The sequence below is a fragment of the Larimichthys crocea genome, chromosome XX, assembly GCF_000972845.2.
Source record: "Larimichthys crocea isolate SSNF chromosome XX, L_crocea_2.0, whole genome shotgun sequence".
NCBI classification, from domain to species: Eukaryota; Metazoa; Chordata; class Actinopteri; family Sciaenidae; genus Larimichthys; species Larimichthys crocea.
In genome coordinates this window covers 1,309,208-1,330,303 of record NC_040030.1, presented here as the reverse complement: position 1 = coordinate 1,330,303, position 21,096 = coordinate 1,309,208, and the positions used below count along the sequence as shown (strand labels likewise).

General features: G+C 43.4%; 1 protein-coding gene across 12 annotated transcripts in view; it reads left to right on the top strand.

Annotated features, from left to right (window-relative positions):
• The window catches only part of magi2a (membrane associated guanylate kinase, WW and PDZ domain containing 2a), a 224,191-nt gene that overhangs the window by 195,766 nt on the left and 7,329 nt on the right, over positions 1 to 21,096 (top strand). For 8 of the 12 annotated variants that reach the window (XM_027272505.1, XM_019278452.2, XM_027272507.1 and 5 more), the window contains 9 exons: positions 3,122 to 3,329; positions 7,285 to 7,326; positions 7,410 to 7,525; positions 7,807 to 7,999; positions 11,663 to 11,929; positions 12,390 to 12,575; positions 13,834 to 14,050; positions 14,747 to 14,972; positions 16,150 to 16,302. In XM_027272505.1, coding sequence (XP_027128306.1) covers positions 3,122 to 3,329; positions 7,285 to 7,326; positions 7,410 to 7,525; positions 7,807 to 7,999; positions 11,663 to 11,929; positions 12,390 to 12,575; positions 13,834 to 14,050; positions 14,747 to 14,972; positions 16,150 to 16,302 — 1,608 coding nt within the window. The remainder of the gene's footprint in view (positions 1 to 3,121; positions 3,330 to 7,284; positions 7,327 to 7,409; positions 7,526 to 7,806; positions 8,000 to 11,662; positions 11,930 to 12,389; positions 12,576 to 13,833; positions 14,051 to 14,746; positions 14,973 to 16,149; positions 16,303 to 21,096) is intronic. The other 4 variants (XM_010738926.3, XM_019278458.2, XM_019278453.2 and 1 more) reach the window with 3 other exon arrangements.

Genomic DNA, 21,096 nt, shown 5'->3' with positions numbered 1-21,096 from the left:
TGCATACTGTACGTGCTAATCAGAATAATCCTCCTCAGAGTTTCCCGTACCTCCTTCGCCGTACTAACCCCCAGCTGATGATTCACAATACGTCTGTGACTTTTACAACACCTTGATATTCAGCCGTTCTTTATTGTCAGGCGGTAGTAAAAAGGTCAAGTGGTCCGCTCATAGCATCACTAAACTTTTGACTCCTGCAAGTCAGAGCTAATTCATAGCCTCACTCTGTGTCATCAGGGTTATCCACACTCAGGACATTTGAATTATGCTATAGCGATAGAGCTGCTGAGTCTCTTCTAACTGCCTTGGCATGGCTCGGATTTTCTCTGCGTTTTCATCTCTTTCATCTTCATTTCACAACATTTCATTCAGATTTGTTAGCCTGCATCTCCTCCCTGGTCATGTCTCTTTCACCTCATTTTTATTTACTTTTGTCACATTAATCAAAAACCCTCATGTGGCGTTATCGTTCAGCCCTCTTCTCCTGCGTCCCCTGCCACCTTAAATACTCCAGTATTGTATCACCGACCCTCTGACATCCTCTTAGATCATATTCACGTCAACTTTAAGTGTATTAGTCGCACTCGCACGTCTGCACACGAGTGTTTCTGTTCTGCCCATCTTTCTTTGTTTCTCTCAGCGCGACTGTGTGTGTAATCTATTTCATCGTCGCTCTGACCACCCCCTGACCTCGTCTCACATTGTCCCCATTCCCAGATCTGACAACCTCCATTGTGTAGTTTTTAAGACACTTGTCCCCGTCGTCGTTCATAAATTTCTGCTCCCCCCTCGATTTTAATCAATCTCCTCCCTCTCACTTGTAATAATTGTGATCTGGAGCTCCGAGGGAAAAGCTTTGAACGGGCACAAAGTGGCAGAGAGCACGCAGAGCCTCTCTCTCTTGTCTCATCTGTTCACATCTCTGCCTCTTTTACCCCCCTCCAGTGTTCATTTGTTGTTGGCTGCCTTGCCCAGGCCCTGCCCATCTCCCCCAGCTCCCGAACCCCAACGCACACCGCAGAGTACGCTCTCGGTTAAATTGGGTATCATTTGTTTCAGGGAGACTCGCGCATATTGGAGGAATTTGACTAATAAGGAAAGTCAACTAATTGCCGCGTGGACCTAAAGTCGAGCTCCCGAGAGTGCCAGGCTCATGAGCTTATCAAGATTTGTCTGTCAAATCCATCCAGTACTTTAGTTGACAGCTACTTAATGTTGGAGCATGTGCAGGTGTTTTTATTTAATACCACTATCTTATAAAGGTGACCTGCCTGCAGTGTCCTTTATCCATCTAGCCAAGTAGATTATAGTGGTGTACTTGATTCAACAGTCTTAATCAAACAGACAAAGGAAGACACAGAGTAAAATCAGGATGCAGTAGTTTCAGTAGTCGCTTTAACAAGGTCCCTAGTCTCAGCAGCCTGCCCTGTGCAGACGTGCTTCACATCAACAGCAGAAATAAAGAATGGAAACACATTTGATTTCGTAACGAAGCTGATATTTATTCTCGGTACATCTTCAACCAGATGCCCTGTAGTTCTCCACATTAAAGCACGCCGTATGCAGCCGGTCTCAGCGCCTCAGTTTCAAGAACCCTTATCGTTTTCCCCCCCATGGCGGATCCGTCTCTCTCACACTTTCTGACATGTCGACGTGTCATCTTGGCTATCTGCTTAGTGTCGTGCCGTGACTCACGCGGCCCGGCTTATCTGACACATCAAGGCTGACACTCTGACTGACTGGTGTTGTCAAAACTGCCGGCGTCACCTCAAACAACTCGACAGCACATTTCCAAATCTGTGCTTGGATGAAACTTCCGTAAATTGTTTATATATGCAATCTAGTACTGGCTTAAAAACAGCAGCCACAATGAACTGACCAATACAATAACTTGAAAATCCTTTCTCTAAAATATGGCCGTATCTATCTGTTTATCACAGTCTTCTATGTTTTCCTCTGCATACACACATCCTTGACACAAACTGCGATCTAAATAGAGGCTGGAAGTGTTTTGCACTAACTACTAACCCCACTAATTCTCGTCTGTCTAGCATGAATTGATCGTTCTCTAAACCCCGCCCCCCCAATGGTGATTGTCCAATCGTAGCAACAGAAGGCCTGTCAAGCTTTTGGATTTTTCCACATGCCAAAAAAGAGTACAGTGTGCAATGGAGTAATACTTGGATAGTTTGGATTTTATCAACAAAAACACAAAAGAAATCTGATTAAACATAAGCTGCAGATGTCAGCATGCCCCACTAGTAACCTAGTGTTGTATTCAAAGGCATTAGCTCACAGTGTGTTGTACATATGAGGGGTTTCAGAGTTTAAAGACTCTGTCCTGCTTTTTATTTTGATGGGAAAGTTTAAACTCGAGCCAAACTCTTTATTTACTGATCCTCAAATCAGTTTCTCTGGTGAAAGTTTAAAAGTAAAGAAAGTACAAACATTAAAGCATAAGTCTAAAATACTCAAATACTCAAAACTGATCAAGGGTTCATTATAAATAAAGTACTGTACCTAAGTTCAATTTTGAGCTACTTCACTTCTACTTCTACTCTATATTTTAATGGCAAATATTGAACTTTTTACGCCACTAAATTTATTTAAAATCTTCCGATACTAGTTACAGATTAGAATAATAATGAATCAATAAATTATGATGTATTATTACAGATATAAACTCCCCAACAGTGTATCAAGTCGTTAAAATGTGCCAAACTTTTGTAGGTGATGAACACCTTCATCTATCACGTAATCCAGTGATATAAGATGTATTGATCTAAATTGGGTCATTTTGTACTTTAACCTCAGTGAGATTCAGCAGACATAATCCACTCTCATTAGTTGTAAATGAAAATTCATTTTTGTCCGTAATATTACACACTGTTTCACAAAAATCGACCACCTTTATCATCATAAGCTGCTCGTGTGCGAGACCTGAAGGCTTGACAGGAGTAAAGAGCCGGGGATTAGCGAACGGTCAGAAGTCGTTAAAGCAAACCCTGTTTTCCAGTTTTTAGTGTTGTTGCCGTGGTTACCAAGCTAAAAATCGAGTGTACAAGTGGGAAAAGGTGAAAATACTGACCCCCCTCCTCCTTCATGCCGCTGTGCTTTACAGGTGCTGGAGCAGTGGGAGTCCCAGCAGGGCCAGAGCAGCCCCGCTCAGACCAGCCTGTCGGCTCCCGTTATCCCCCACAGCGCCCCTTTCCCAACACACCACCTTCACAGGGCCTCGGTGCCGGACTCAGCCTCCGAGGCCTTGGCCCTGGCTAAACCAGACCCCTATGATCTTTATGAGAAGTCCAGGGCTATCTATGAGAGTAGGCGTAAGTACCAGAGCTGTGTGCGGGTGTAGCGTTGTGACAAACACTCACACTGAAAGAAAGATGGACTCCTCGTTGGAAGGTGGAGTCGTGGAGATTCATCACACAAACACACACACAAACTCTTTGTTGTTCACTTCTTTCAGTCGCTTTCAATCAAACGTAAAGATCCGCTGCTGCCCAAATACCTCGGCTTTACGCGATCGTCAGATTTCCTCCGCATCAGCAGCTACTAATTCCTCACATTATCTCATTTAATCTTTGTTTGTTGGATGCACACACAAGCCAAAACACATACAAGCAAGCAAACAAACAAAAGCTGCCATCGGCTCAGTGTTTTCACTGACTGAAAGGATCTTTACATCCAGACATTGACATACTGCCAGCTCACATCAAGACAAATAAACACTCCACGCAGCAGATGATGTTTTTGGGCCATAATGCTTTGGTGCCGACAATATTCCCATCCTCTAACTCCTCTATAAAATGTGGAGAAAGTCTTTTTTTTTTTGTTATCATCAGGATGCATCATAACTGTTTTTCCCCAGGCATAGTAGATATGGGTGTGTGTGTGCATATGCAGGTCTGTAGCGAGAATTTTTAGAAAGCTATTTACATATTTTACTTATTTTTCTTCGTTTAGCTGATTTAGCTTATTCAAATGAGTTAATTTAATTCTGTTTACTGTCCAATTATATCCTCCTCTAAAGTTTATTTCCCAACATGAAGGTCTAAATGCAATAATGCCGAATTTAAATATTTTTTTTATTGGCCTAAAAGTGGTAAAATCTGCAAATTAGCGCGCATTCAGACAGGATCAGACACGGCGGCCAAATGCAGCGAGGCTGTGTGGTGGTGGGGGTGTGTATGTAAGTGCAGGGCTTAAAGTATTCCAACATTTAAAAAAAACCTGTTGATGCGGGATATTGTAAAGCCCCTCCCTCAAACCGCTACTGTCCAATCTTACGTTAGCAACCGTAACTATGCACACGCATGACGTGCATAGTTACGGTTGTTGTGACCATGGATGTACTCAGAAGGTTGTGACAGTGACAGACGTAGCAACAGTAACCACGGAGGGCCAGCAGCAATATGCCACACTTTGTTTTTAACCTGTAGCGTGTACACTATGACCTCTCGGTTACCCCTGAGTGGTCTTGAACGCAGCAACCAGGCCGGCGTTTGTTTGACTGGAGGGGAAATTCATGAAGCCAGGGGAAGACGTCCTAACTGAAAAAACGACCTAAAAATAAATGGCGCTGGACGTGGAGCCAGGTGCTCGTTTCTGTGTGTTGTGTGCGAAGAAGGTAATACATGCAGTTAGCGGTAATTAGTCTCAGTTTCAGAGACATTTCAGGCCGACTGTGGAGGTTTGACCGGTCTGATCGTCTGATTGGCAGCAGTAGTGTGACGTTGGGCTACATTTTTTCCAAAAATTGGATCTGCCACCGCACAACTTGGCGAAATGGACGACCCCCATTCAAATGAATGCAAAAACCTCCATTGGATCCTGGATCCTGTCTGAATGCGGCCTTCTAGTTGTGTAACATAACCTCCACGCAGGTGACCAAAACACCCAAAGTCCCCCCAAAAATACGGAGGTTATGTCCTCAATGGTAGTTGCTAAAACTCTAAAAAGCATCTTATGAAACAGCCACCATATGTAAACTTTTAATTCGGTTAATGGTACAAATCAGATACTGAAGACAGGACCTCAGTGTCCTCAGTGGTAGCTACAGGTCTGTGTTAAGTCTGTAAATATTAAAAAATATGTGTAGTTTGTGTGTGTCAGCATGAGTGGCACTTTCTTAAAGGTTTATTTTGGTTTCTTTGAGCCGGCCGTGGCTGACAGTGGATTGTAAAAGTTTTCACAGATTGTTACACCTGTTATCCAAAAAGATGTGGCTGTCAGAAAGTCTCCATATCAAACCTCAGGACGACATCCCGGCTCTCTGCTCTGTTCGCTCCTCACTGTTGTCTGCCTCTCAGCGAAGGTCAGGCGTCGGGTCTGACAGATTTTTAACGAAAGCTCCATTTTGCTCCTCTTGCTGGTGTGAGTGAGGCGGGTTGGGACCTTTTTTTTTTTTGGCAGCATCACAACCTGAGGCAGCTGGCGGAGCACTGTGAGCTGCTAATGTGGGTTTATTTTACTTTTTCTGTGAGACTTATTAGATCAACGTCAGCGTTTATGTTAGCAGGCTACACTCAAGAAATAGACCGGTCACAGAGTAACGCTGATGCTGGAAAGAGATGTTCCTGTTGTAGGTGGCAGATTCCGGGACAAATCCAAACTTTCTATAACAGTAAGAACAAATGTTTGTGTTTTATTTGAGTGATCCACGCTTTAAATGTTTCCTCATGAGACGGAGAAAGGCACACGAGAGAGCTGACATCAGTCTTTTCATACAGTGTTAACTCTGGTTAATGGAGCGCTCCATAAAATAACTTTTTTCTTTAGATTTCTGCATGGATGTTATTCAAAACTAATCTCGTTTTTTCCTGGATGTAAAACATTTAAAACATTTTTATTCTGCTGAGGTTTAAAGCTCATTTTTAACCTTAGCAGTTTACAAAACATTCTCATCTTAAGGTCCATTGAGTAGCTGTTCTAGAGCTTTCCATGTTTGACACAACCTTCTTCAGGAACAGTATGGACGAGCATCAATGTTCTTCCATGTAGGCTGTGCACACAGTAACACAAATTAGCTTCAACTAGTGAATGAAGCACACACGTCTTAAAAAAGAAGGTTCCTGGTTCAAACCTCGGCTAGGGACTTTTGCATGTTCTCCCGTGTCTGCGTGGTTTCTCTCCAGGTCGGTGACTCTAAATTGCCTGTAGGTTTGAATGTGAGTGTGAATGGTTGTTTGTCTTTATGTGTCCTGTGATGCGACCCCGCCTCTCGCCCCAAAGTCAGCTGGGACAGCCTTTTATATCACCAAACACCAACTCACCAAAGCCTTTCACGTCACCACCCAGCATCGTTTCTCCTACCTACTTTGGTGCCGCGATGTGGGTCGCAATTATCAGCCACACCACTAGGTGGCACTAAATCCTACACACTGGTCCTTTAAGGTGTGTAATTAAACAGCTAACCAAATATGTGTGATTCTCCAATTGAATATTGACCATACATCTGATGTAGTGGACCGAAACATTAAGCGAGAGTAACTTTTGGGAGATTTTTTCAGTTTTATAAAAACTGCAAAATATTCAGATTTGCAAAGATTTTTTTGTTTTTTGGAGTTTACATGGAAGAGACATCATTAAAGCACTAAAAAGTGACTTGCAAACATCTGCAGTTGTTGAAAATTGAGTCTGCTGATTTAGATTGTGAGATTTGAACTTAGAAAAAGCTCAGAACGGCTATAAAATGGATCTTGAGGTGCGATTATTTTGCCAATATATTTTTTGCGTTTCCAAAAATAAAATAAATCAGCACCTCTTTTTTTTACAACAAAAAGCCTTGTTGGACCTTAAATTGTATTCACCGGCAAAACCAGTTAAATCTCTATACGGAGCACAGCGTGTGGTTTCTGCGGTAACAGCTGCATCGCTCCTCTCGTCTGTAGTCATGATTTCCTTTCTCCCATCATTCCTGCTGAGTCCCAGCAGAGCGCTCAGTGTGATTAAAACAGTTACAATTGGAATCAATTTTTCATCTCTCGTCTGCGGTTCAGTTCAGTTCACCAGCATTGTGCGAAGCCCCTGATTGCAGATCAGTGCTCGCGTCCCACCTCACACTGTAAATAAGGGACGGGTATATTACACGCTGTAAGCACTTGCTGACTTTTATGGATGATGCTGAAATTCCACAGTGACGTTAATGCTGAGTCAGAGCGTTTCTGCCTTTTTGAAGCCTTTCTGGGGAAAAATGTGTTTGTTGTTGTGCTGTCTGTTGATGTTTGTACAATATTTGTGCGTTTGTTGTTCACGGGTGCCTCCTGCATCTTTTTCTAGAACCCGGTCAAGCGAGGACTGTTTTTCCTGTGGACTCCTCAGGTAAAAATCCTCCTCTCATCTCTGTGCTGCTCACAACCTTAAAGCAAACAAAGGTAATGTTGTCTCTGGTGGTGTCGCTTCAGGAGCCGAGTACCAGGACATCGAGGTGCACTTGCGCAGACAGAAGTCTGGCTTCGGTTTCCGGGTGCTGGGCGGGGACGAGGCGGGGCAGCCTGTGAGTCCGGAGACGCGTGAGAAGGCTCGTATGGCGATGGGCGTGGAACCCTGTCATTTTCTCCTCTCTAACCCACTACACACACACTGTGTACACCTAACCCCTGACCTCTGACCCCCTGAGAGAGTGCTGGCTCTGGCTGCTTTGGTGTTATTCTGTCTTGTTAAAGTAACAAATTCAGTCACATTATTGAGCTTTTTTATCAGTATAACAACCACCTTAACACCCACTGCATGTGACACTCACAGTCCAGCATCTGAAGCCTTTGGGCTTCCTTGTGTTTAACAGTCTACGTGTAATAACAGATCTTGATCGGTGCGATCATCGAGAAGAGTCCGGCAGACCTTGATGGACGCTTGCGGCCCGGTGATGAGCTGCTGTTTGTGGACGGGATCCCGGTGGTGGGGAAGCCTCACAGATACGTCATTGACTTGATGCACGGGGCGGCACGAAACGGCCAGGTGAATCTGGTCATCAGGAGGAGGGTACAGGCAACAGGTGAGGAAACATGAATGTGACTGACCTGTGGCATCAAATTAAAGATGTGTCCTTAAAATTCACTGGGAAATAGAGTTAAATATTTATGACTGATCATTCAACTTTCTCCTTTCCTGTACTTTAGCCAAGCTAAGATGTAACTACAGTATATAAGTCTCTTAAGTTTTTTAACCATCTTCGAAATGTTGTTTTCTTTAACATAGACAAGCTAGGTACGTACAGGAAGGGAGAAAGTTGATGGACGCTCAACTGTTATTGGAGCACAGGGCAAAAAAGGGTGGGACCAGAGACAGTGTAAAGAATGGATGTTGTATCTATGACGTCACCCAGTGTCCTATGTCTACTGCCAAAAAATGGCACAGATGTGGAGCTGAGGTGGGCTGAATCAGGTCTTGGTTGCTCAAATAATCCACCTGTAACAGCACCCACCTGTCAATCAAAGCGTCCACGCTCTTAATTCTGCATAACTTTAAGCCTTAATATAATTTGAACAGGTGAGTTGTATATAAATTCACCCTCAGTACAGTTGTCATTAACGGGGAAATTAGATACAGAGACCAAAACTGTTTTTTGTACCAGGCTGTAAACATGTTTATTTCTGCTGTGAAGTTGTGACATTTGAACATGGGGACTTATGGAGCCAGCCTCAAGAGGACGTTTGAGGAACTGCAGTTTTTGGTATTGGCTTCAGTTCACAGCCACAGAGGTTTGCTCTTGGGCGGGACTTAGGAAGGGACATATTTCGTGGTAGGGAAGTGACAAAGTATGGAAAGATTGTCGGTTTTGTTGACAGAGAAACAAAAAATGTCGCCGGCTTTATCCTTTTCAATATTTGAAGCAGTATAAGTTGGACTGACTGATTGATCGCTGACTGAAAAGGTCAGTTTTCATTGGACTTTTAAAGGTTGATCCAGCGCAGAACAGGTGTAGGATTCTGGTTTATGAAGTGAATTGATCTCACAGGCTTACTGCTCACATCTCCGTCTGTCCTTGTTCTTCCCCTCTTGTCTCTCTCTCCCCTTTTCTGTTCGCTAATACGATTCTTGTCCTGTAATTATTCAGGAAACAACATTTAATCAGTCGAAAAAACTGAAGCACTAATCTCTCTGAGTAATTACACTGAAGCCTCCCCCCGCCCAAAAAGAAAAAACACACACACACATTAGCACACTCTTGCTCTTATACACACACACACTCACACTGTTGCTCTCTGGTCGTTATTCAGGTTGCTTTCTCCTTTGAGCCCGGAGCCTCAGGGCGACACTTCCTCCCCGTGAACTCCGGCCTCTCCTGTTCTCATTATTATTGCCTCGCCACACACACACACACACAACACATGATGGCACACACACACACACACACACACTCTTCTCACCAATCCACTTCTTCCCACTCTATTCCGCCCTCTCTGTCAATTTCTTCTCACCAAAGGCTACTGTCTGACTCATGCCTGGCCTCTTCTGCAGCCCTTACTTCCATCCTAATTGTCTGACTCCCACTGGCACTTTGTGAGGTGTCAGACTCTGCTCTCTGCTCTGTGCTCATACTTATGCCTGCACCCCATGCCCCACATTTTACACAATTCACTCTCCTTTTTTGACTACTTTTCTCCTCCTAAAGTAACAATTTGTGCACTTGTTGGTGCAAGGACATACTACACGTGGGTATGTACCATTTGTACAGCGACAGATCTCGCTCTAACCTCATATCAGTGAGCTTAAAAAGTTACGGTTTCAGTTCCTCGCTGTTAAACTAAGAGGAAAAACCACAGCGGCGCTTCTCGACGAGCAAACAACAACACTGGGTTTGATCCCTCCTTATGCCCCGATGCATATGCGCAGAAAAACAAGCTTGAGGTGCAAAAAGCTGTTTTCTCTCAGGCTGGATTGACACGACGCTGCATTTTAATGATGTGTTTACCGCGTTGTGACAGTTGCTTTTGCTTCTTGATCCTTCACGAGGATACGATTCAGCTCCGGCTCGTCCAATTGTAAGGGACGGCGGAGAAAAAGAGTAGTCATGCCTGAGAGCAGACAGAGTGTCAGGAATCTTAAATTGCCTTAATCAATAAAGTTTGACAGACTGCATTTGATTGTCTAAAACTGCTGCCTATGTTTGTCCACCAATTAGATCGTTCCAGCGGTGGTGAATGAATTTATTCATGTATTGTTCTTTAACACAAATCTGTGGTGCTTGAATATTTTCCACTACTTTATACTTTCATTTCTTTGTGAAATTGAGTTGTTTATTTTCCTTCACTACACAAAAAAACCCCCATCTTATGAAGTACAGCTTTGTTAAAAAGCAGTGGTTACATTTAATCAGTGCTGTAGTCAGGACCAACTAAACCGAGACCAAGACCAGAGTGTATTGAGATCAAGACAAGACCAAGAGTTTAGGGGGTTGAGACCAAGATCAGACACTGTAAAGCCTAAATAGCAAGGTTGCTACATGATTCACCTCATTAATGCACAGGGAATGTGCCTCTTTGCCTGAGACGAGACCCTGTAAAAACAGCTTTGCTTCCAAGACGAGACTGAGACCTTTAAAGCACAGCTTTGTTTTTCTTCTTTTCTCTCACATTTATCATCTCACAACCCTTCAAATTTATCTCATGACCCTCTGGAGGGGTCCCGACCTCTTGTTGGGAACCACTAGACCAAACTTTCTAAATGTAACAACTACAACAACACACTCTAAAAATGTAATGTATGATAATAAATCACTCACACTGTATGTCAGCACAGCTACAATTGGGTCATAGGCACAGGGCCACAGATCGAGTGACTGATGGTTTATTATCAGTAAATGGCTGCCCCTTTTTTGATCTACTTGTAGAAATATGTTCATCTTAGTGTTTGTTACAGATACGTAGTCCCAGTGCTGTTGAGCTCTATATCAGCACTCATGGCACGACTAAGAGATATTAGATATTCATCATATATTTGGCATACAGTAAGATATTTCATGTGATCCTCTGGGTTTGGAGTTAGTTACTGCCCCAAGTGAAGGAGTTCAAGTACCTCGAGGTCTTGTTCATGAATAAGGGCGAACTGGAGTGCGAGATAGACGGGCAGCTGGGTGCGGTGTCAGCAGTACTGCGAGCTCTGTACCGGTCCGTCGCGGTGAAGAGAGAGCTGAGCCGAAGGCAAAGCTTTCAATTTGCCAGTCAATCTACGCTCAAACCTTTAGCTGTGGCCATGAGCTTTGGCTCGTGACAGAAAGAATGAGGTCACGGGATACAAGCGGCTGAAATGAGTTTCCTCCTCAGGGGCGGTTGAGGCTCAGCCTTAGAAATTCAGTGAGGAATTCAGACATCCGGAGGGAGCTGGGAGAAGGGCCGCATTGAAAGGAGCAAGTTGAGGTGGTTCGGGCATCTGATCGGGATGCCTCCAGAGGGTTTCCAGGCACGTCCAACTGGCAGGAGACCCTGGGGTAAACCCTGAACACGCTGTGAAGGGATTATATATCTCATCTGGCTTGGGAACACCTCAGGGAGGTTGGAAAACGTTGTTGGGAAGAGTAACCTTGCTTATCACTGCTGCCACTGACAATCTATCTCAGATAAGAGGAATAAAATGGATGGATAGAAGATAAAACTGAAAAATGAACACATACTTCTTCCACTATATGTCTGCTTAGCTCTCTACCTCCCCCCTACAGGTGACTCCTGTCCGGAGAACGGTCGTAGCCCCGGTTCTGTCTCCACGCAACACAGCTCCCCCCGCAGTGACTTCACGTATGGCAACAGCACCATCACCACCCAGGCACCCAACGCCGGCATGGGCAACAACACCGCCGCCTCTTCAGACAGGACGTCGACCCCCAACACACAACCCAGTGACGTCATCATCAATCGAAAGGAGAGCGAAGGATTCGGCTTCGTCATCATCAGCTCGCTCAACCGGCCTGAGGCTGCCGCCACCAACAGTGAGTCCAGTGGTGTTTTATCAAGTCAAGTAGACGCTCATTCATCCTTTACTCTGCATTACAAGTGTTAAACATCACGGACACACATAAACTAGCAGGTAAACTCGATACAGTGTCAAGTTAAGTGCCAAACTTAAGTATAAGGAGAGGTCATGGCTCCACAAAAAGTAAAGCACTTCTCATTCTATCTCCTCAATTATACATGCCCTCCCACGGTACGTCAGTCACACACATCTCTGGTACGGTGCCGTGAGCATCAGTGCATCGCCCACACACATGGAAAAAAAAAACCTGGATGCCTTACGTAAGCCTGGGGTGAATAGCAAAATGATAGAGACAGAGACATATTCAGTCAGTCACTCAGCGAGTGGTGTGTGCGAGAGCACCGACACAGGCATAATCCTCCTATCTGCTGCTGCTGAGCGCCTCTTTACCTGCAGCGTGTTGAATCTTCCAACAGCTGTGCCCCATAAAATTGGCCGCATCATCGAGGGCAGCCCGGCCGACCGCTGCGGGAAGCTGAAGGTGGGCGACAGGATACTGGCAGTGAACAGCCAGTCCATCGTCAATATGCCGCACGCCGACATCGTTAAGCTGATCAAGGATGCTGGCCTCAGCGTCACCCTGAGGATCATACCGCAGGAAGGTGAGAGAACACGTGGACGTGATAGACGAGGACGAGACGGTAGCTCATTTGGCTCCGTTTCATGAAAGTTGTAATATGAGTTGATTTACTGTCACTATTCATGAGTTGTGTTTCTCCGGTCAGCAAATTCTCTTAGAATAGAGCAGCTATCTCTCATTGTGCTTATAATAATACAGACTACACAGTGACTGTATTACTCCTAGGGATTCTTTTTGCATGCTGCAAGAGATTTTAATCCTAATGAGACGATGATACTTGGTCATCGAGTACAGATAAAGCAGGACTGACTGAGGAATGACTTTCAGTACACATTAAAAGATTGACAACATGCACACCGTATTTGTTCAATTAAATGATAATGATGTTTTGTTTGCCTCCCTACCTTTATCTACTTTTCTCAGTCGTACGCTTTGGCATTTATAGACATTTATGACCTCGTTATTTAGAGCCCCATTAAAGGTGTGAGTAGCACTCTGGAGCTGGAGTGGGTCCTGCATCGTGCTGCAGGTTACATGTTATTCCTCTGATCGACAGTTGGTGGCGAAGAAGGACGTAAACGCTGCACGATTCATTGAAATATCTTTAGAAAATCAGCTCTGCAAATGTTTTCTGAGAAAGCAAACTTATTCGACATGATTGTTGGACCGCAGAGCAGCTATAATGTACCAGATAACAATGTGAAAATCAAACCGTATTCTCCACAGAGAAGTGTCAGCTCATTGTTTAGCTGTCAGGCCCACAGTTTTACTGTTTTGGTTCACTCTCACTGCTCTCATGGGGTCAGTTTTTCGTTGCAGCAGTGAGCAACTAACTTGAGCTTAGCAGCCAAAGAGTCAGATATTTCCCTTAGGAGTTGGTAGAGACCAAAACAGAGATAAAAGAGAGTGAATAATGGACTCCACATGAAGCTGATGTTTCTCTGTCACTGCTGGATGTGTAAATAAGTAGTGTTTGCTTACGAGTTCAACTTAATGTTGTGTTCACAACTTGACTTGGTTTTTGAGGTAACAGATAAAGTTAGCAACTACCTGGTGAACATATATTTCTCACTGGAGTTGGTGGAGACCAAAATGGAGCTAAGAGGAGAGTAAATATTGGACTTAGTCGTATTATACGGACTGAAACTAGACTAGACAAATAAATGCTAATGATGCTTCATGTCAACTGGAAGCCAACAAGCATCAGAAAAGACTTGATCTTGGTTAAATAAAGCTTAAAAGTACATGTCGTGATTAGATTTGTCTCACGCTTCATCCAGAGGTCAGCAATCCCCCATCAGCCCCCAGCTCAGAGAAGCAGAGTCCCATGGCCCAACAGCACAGCCCGAAGATCCAGCCAAGCTCTGCTGCGTCACAGCCGAACCCACCGGTGACAGAACCCAGCCCTCCTGTTAGCCAGCCCAACCCCATTCCACACCAGAGCCCCGTGACCCAGCTGCCCGCCCCTCCACCGCAGACTTACCCCCACGAGAGCAGGTAAAACACTGTTTATGCGGATTCCAGGTTACAATGCATGACGGGTTCTTCTCAAAGTGGCAGTAAACAGTCGTAATAAAAACTGCTACAGTGTTAGATTTGCTGATTTTTATAAACTAGCCTGCTATCTGTCTCTGGGGCAAAACAGTGTTCCTCTGGGAATAAGGTATGAGTCAGTCAGAAGCTTTCATCCCCTCACCCCCATTCTTTCTACATTTCTCTCACTTTTTACTTTCTTTATCTAGTTTCTTCCACTTTGTCTTTTATCTTGCTCTTATTATTCACCCTCTCTCTCCCCGGTTTGTTGTATAACATCACTTAACTCTCATGGACTGCTAAATTATTTACATAAATTGCTTCTTTATCTGTTGAATATTTTACCAAGAACTAGAGGGCGTCCAAAAATCCACAATGTCAATGCCTTTTCCCCCTCCTGCTTTACACAGTATCCAAATCTATTTGTAGCAGCCTCAGAGAGAACTTGTTTTTATTTAAACATTTTATGTGATGTGTGAGAAAAAAACAGTTTCATTTCCATACTGAAGTCTTGTCTAATTGTTGTCAGTGTGAACTAAAACAAGAGCGCTGGGTGACCCAGCAGTTTGTCAGCAAGCGTTATTTTCACAAGTGCTCGGATAATAATGACTAAAGTAATAGATCCTGGAAGTTCTTCCTTCATTCTGATTGGTCTGTTAGTTACAGGTCAGAGGTGAAGGCCAGGCAGGATGTTAAACCAGACATCAGACAGCCGCCGTTCACAGATTACCGACAGCCACCGGTGGACTACCGGCACCCCCCTGTGGCAGACTACAGGCAGCCACCCACGTTGGACTACAGACACCCGCCACTGCTCGACTACAGACAGCTAGCTACCGACGCCAGGCAGTTCAACGTCCCAGAATACCGAATGCCACCAGTTCAAGTGAGGATGTTTACCACACCAGAGTACTGACTAATTCCAGGTCTTTGAGGCTGATAGCGATCCCATAAACACACATTTTACATCAACCACGGATCAAAAGCTTAATGTGAAAGTTGTTGCTTGTTGTGATGAACAGATTTCTCACTCCACTCTACAGTTCCCTTCAGGTCTGCAGAACATTTTAGCATCTTTTAGCTTTGGTTTATTCTCAAGTTTCCAGCAGCAGCAGACAGCTATCTCTACTGCAAAACTAAACTACACTACCTAACCTGTACCAGACAGCAGACAGACAAAGTTAGCAACTAGCCGGTGAACATAGTGGCAACTTACGAGCTACATATGTCCCTCAGGAGTTGGTGGATACCAAAAACGGAGCTAAAAACAGAGAAAATATTGTACGCTAATGTCGCTCCTTGTCTCTTAGATGTGCGAATAGGAAACTGTTTGCTTGTCTGCTGCCCTCAAGTGTCCAAAAAATGTAATAACACTCCTTTAAATTTGGCTATTAAAGAACTGTGACCAGAATATGTACTGTTTATGGCACAAAAATAAACTTGTCAGTGCTCTCTGCTGGAAAAAAAGACTATGTAAGGATGCCACTGTTTCTAAATTAAACATATTTGTCAGTATTTCTGCACTGCAATGACAGTGTCCAACATTTATCTGTGATTCATTTGAAAAGCAGATACGAGCAGAGGCCGACTGATGCCTCATATATTATCATAATTTATATAATTACAAATAAATTCTGGTCAAAATGACTTATTTTGTCCATCGGTTTAAATAAATTCTTATATTATTTCCCAACAGGAAGTCAGAGAAAGAAACTAAACTGTATGTATATATAACGTACAGAGAAAGCTTGACTCAACAGCTTTACTTTTGTTTGCATTATTTTTTCTCTTCTGGTGGTGTTTATGTTACGAAAGCTGAGAAGACAGTGCACAGCTGACACATAATATTTCAAGATATTTCCCTCAGTTGTTTATCCTTGTTTATATGATAAGGCATATATATGATAGAATTCTCAGTTGGTGTTTTGTTTACCTTGCGTTTGCTCCATTCTTATTCACTTATTTGTCTTTCCTGAGTCCTGAGACTGCTTTTCTGCTGTAGTTGGCCATTTTCTCCTCAGATAACGTTGAATCTAATCACATCTGATCTGTGCTTGCCTCAGCTCGCACAGGACTTTGACTTCTTCACAGTGGAGCTGGAGAAAAGCGTGAAAGGCTTCGGTTTTAGCATCCGCGGAGGGCGAGAGTACAAGATGGACCTATTCGTCCTACGACTGGCAGAGGACGGACCGGCCATCCGTAACGGGAGGATGAGGGTAAGTTTGATGATGTCATTTCCTCTCAGAAAGCCACTGCACCTCGTTTTAAAGGTTAAGCTGCTTTCTATCTTCCTGGATTACATGGAAGACGCTCACTGTAATTGTCTGATGTTATCAAAGCTGCAACAGCAACTTTCCCGAGCCGGTGAGGACATAATCTGTCAAAATAACTCATGAGATGTTTGGAAGTTCTTCTCCTCCCAGAGTTCCTAAAACTCGCCCCTCCTCTGCGTTTAGTCACAGATAATATTCAGAAAGATAAAGAGAGATAAAACATTTAAATGGGCCAACTTAAATTGTACTTTAATGTTTGCATAGCTGCACAATTCTCCCTCTAGCCATAGATGCTACAGTACTACTCGGTCAGAGAAAGCAGACACATATTTTCTGAATTTATAAATATAAATAATAGTAGTATTAGAATGGAAATTTCTAACTCCACCACTGCTGTGTGAGTTTCCCCTCATGTTTTTTGCTGCTGGCAACATAAATAGTAATTTATCAGCAGCTTTTTTCTCTGGCTGTCAATGCAAACACGTTTTCTTCATCTTATACTACTCCATTTCTCTCCCTCTCGCATGATCTTTACGACGATAGCCTCGGCCTGCTCTACATTCCTTCTCTGTAATGAACCTATCAAAGATAATTTGTGCAAAATGCCCCCGGGGGAGGTATTACTTTCCCTCCTCGTCGGAGGAGTCGGTGGAGGCCAGCGGGCCTCGGCGCAGGTGGAAGAGGAGCAGGGAATCCCTCTTGAGCTTAAAGTCAGCATACAAGCTGCTGGTGGAAGTATTCAGACGCCTTACTTAATTAAAAGCATCGATACAATCATCTAAAAAAACAAGTCACAAGTGAAAGTCCTGCATTCAAAATCCTACATCGGTTATTTTCAGCTAGACGTGTTAAAAGTATTAAGAGTGCTGCCCCTGAGATTGATGAATCATTCTATATTTTATTATTAGATGGCGTGCTCTGCTGATTTATCATTGTACTCCTAAAACATCGGAGAACTCGTGATGGGTTTTTAAAAAAAGGATCAAAATCAACGTCGCAGCACCATTCCTCTTCCTCTTCTTCTTCTCCTTTTTCACAGCAGCCATTTTGACACACGATAATAATTAAGGACCCATTCCATTCAGGTCAAACCGAGTCAGGGTGCTGCTGTGGTGCATGCTGGCTCACTGCTGCAATGAATGGAACAGAACCTTCATTAGTATCATTGGAAACACCTGAGTTGGCCTGACGGTTACATACTATTCTTCTTTCAAAACGTTGTGCCTACAAAAACATACCCACAGACAGATACATGGAGATTTGGGTGGTGCATTGCATTTTTCCATGTTCTCCCCGGGTTCTCTCCGGGTACTCCAGCTTCCTCCCACAGTCCAAAAACATGCGCAGGTTAATTGGTGACTCTAAATTAACACCATAGGTGTGAATGGTTGTTATGTCTCTATGTGTCCTGTGATGAACTGGCGACTTGTCCAGGGTGTACCCCGCCTCTAACCCTGATAAGTGGTTACAGAAAAAGGATGGATGGATGTAGCCTTGAGTCTTTAGCTTCAAGCAAAGATGAGAAACGGCTCTTCCCAACCAGTTTTTTACCAGAAACAAAAAATGTAGGGAGCCGCTGGTTAAATAACAATAAAATAACAATAACTCATTTTAAAACAAGGAATAAAAAGTGCTTTACAGAGCAGAGGGCCCAACAAAAGGCCAATGATAATAAGTAAAACACAACAAGACGAAGACAAAGCCACAGAAAACAAGTGATTAATAATTTAAACTTTCCTATAAGCTTAAAAATAAAAGAGTAGCAGAACTATAAATATATATATATATAAGATGGGGGAATAAAAAAGAAAATATACATTATAAAGGAAGGTCTGCTAAAAGGATAAAACAATTAAAACAACTCCAGCTGTCAAATAAACTAAAAATATCTGAAATGTGGTGAAATAAATGTATAGAATGGAAATTCTCAGCTACATCAAAAGTGCACTTGAGTGAAGTACTCCAAAGTACTTTATTTCTTCCACTGAGTCAGAGTCTGAGATGAATGGCCAGACAGTAACACCGCTGGTAGGATATTGAAATCAGGCCGACACTGTGCCGCTGAATAGATTTCAGAGAACAAGGTGCAGAGAACACTTTGATCCATCTTCCAACAATCCCCGATCCATACTGCAGAGGAATCAATCTGTATTTCACTTAAGTAAATGTGAGACTCTGGTTAAAAAGCCTTTGACATGCCTGTCACTTTGGATTCGAGTGGTGCTTTGACACGTTTTAAGCTGCAGAAACCAAAAAGCCCACTGTGACTCCCTGCAGTCACTGTGTGAGTTTTGGGCTTAGAGCCAAAGTCGGTCCTCCTCAACAAGACACACATGAAAAAAAATCTATTTTGACCATGGTTGCTACAAACAAATCAGTAACAAGGAGCGCTAACATATCCTAACAAGCTTTTTTTAGGTCTGAGCGGCAGTGCAGAGGCTTTTAGGAAGATTGGTTATTACAGATAATCATTCAGCACATTTAATTGCCGTTCTGAGCATTAAACCTTCGCTAAAAGAGCTGTGCGTGGGTGTAGGGTGTAAAAGAAGCTTCATTTCCACCTCCCCGTGCTCAGTATTCACACGCCGCCCATTCAACTTTACTTCCCTTTTTATTAAAGATGAAAATGGAGATCACTCTCCTCTGCTGTTAGGAGGTGAGGATTAATGAGCGAGCCGTCTTGCCTTCCACCTCTCTTCAGACCACTGTAATGACACCTAATGACTCCCCCTCTCCAGACTCGAGTCCGTTCCTGACTTTCAAATTACCCCGGCCATTACCAGAGGACTTCTCCATTTGTTAAAGTAATTGGGCGGCATGTTTTGTCCCGTTCCCAGTGAATCCTCCCCATTTGTCAACCTCTGTGTCCTCTCTTGAAGGGCTGCAAAGAGAGAGTCTTAAAGGGAAGCAGGAGTGACGTTTGACCTGTCCTCGTGTACGTCAGGAAGGGGAGCAGCTAATACTTACATAGCTGCTGCAGTTTTGGTTGTTTTAAAAGGGCAGGTTATTGGTATTCATCAGGGTTTCCTAATATGTTCCCACGAGAAGAGGTCCGCCGCAATTCCATCCAAATGACACGTCGAAATTACTGCCGAAATTAATTACACCAGGTCATGGCTGGTAATGCTTATTACCGCGTACAGAAGCTCATGGGAAAGCCAATGAATTATAGATCCATATTGATTCTTATAAATCACTGTCGTGCAGAATAAGAGAAGCTTGTTAATATTCAATTTCGTATGTAGCGTGCTCATTTGCAAACCTGCCACATCGTAATTGACTCAATCTTAGGTACGCCGACGCCCTCATAAACTCCCTCATCTTATTTTCGTCTTTGTGAACTTGACCGGTTGGTTTATGTAACAATGTGACGCCTAATATTACGTTTCTATCCATCATATCTACAGTTCATATCTCGCAATGATCCTCAAATGCCGCACATGCACAAACGTGTCAGTCTGGATGTTTAGAAGCTTCATTATTTAAATGAATCGTCCGTATGGCCCAGATGTGAAATGGTGCAGGGCACGTTCAGTTTGACTTTGGCTACATGATTCACAGTAAGCGGTCAAAGAACTTTAATGGAACTCTAAAATCTATAAACGCAGCTTCAGTCCTGATTCACTGCTTGCTGGACTTGGCCGCTCTGAAGTCACACAGTGTTTATCAAACACTTAACAAAGCGTCTTCAAGCTCTTGGCAGCCAAAAAGCTACTTTCCCCCCTATCAGGACGATGTTATCTGAAATTGTTTGGACCATACAAATGGAAAGTTTTGGGAAGATTAATAATGTCCAACTTCCTTTACTTATAATGAGTCAAATAAAGTAAGTTGGACATTGTCCACTGTAATGGAAAATTGTCTATCGGCCAGCTGGCAGGGGGACAAATGTTTAGTGGAAGTTAAAAGATTTAAGTCGGGACAATGAAACAAATAAGTTGCTGCTACATAGCAAGCCTTGTTACCTGGATGTTTGTTGTTTATTTCAAAAAATTCAATTGGCTCGTTTTAATTGTAGGTTTTCTAAAATGTGTAGTGATTGCTAAACAGATTCTGAAATGCAGCATGAATATAAAGATTTGAAGTTTGGGGACCACAGCTCTAATTAATAATATGCAAAATCTCAGAATTCACCGGTTGTCGTCCAACTACAGTTTAACCTCTGGCGGCTAATGTTTGGAGGCTTCCAGTGTAGCTAGAGAATCATTTGGATCACAGACAACAGATATCCGACAGTCCAAGACTCATTGTTTATAGTCCAACTATCAACTCGAGACCCCAAATCCTACAAATGTGAACGTTAAATCAGCGTCAGACGATTCGAGATTGCATTTAAACCAATGCGTTCCATGTTCTCCACATGGATGGACTGTTTGCCTGCATGCAGCTAAAGCCCACTTAAACATGATTGGTCACCACTACTCAGACTACAAACGGAAACCAGAACACTGCCAATACCAAATTCTTGGTTTCATGTCTGTTCATAGAGATTAGCAGCAGGGGTGCCACACCTTTAAAAGTTCAGCTCACTCTCTGTCAGACCAATCCCATGGAGCGGTATATGATTGTTGAACAAACTAAGAGCATAGTCTTTTTGAATCTGCTGCTACAAAAGCCTCCGCTGCTCCAGGAAGGTTTTCCAGAAGACTTTTGAACCTGGCTGCAGAGATCTGCTCTCAGTTATCTACAAGGGCATTTTTGAGGTTGGGTATAGATCCCGAAGGTGTTGGAGTCCTT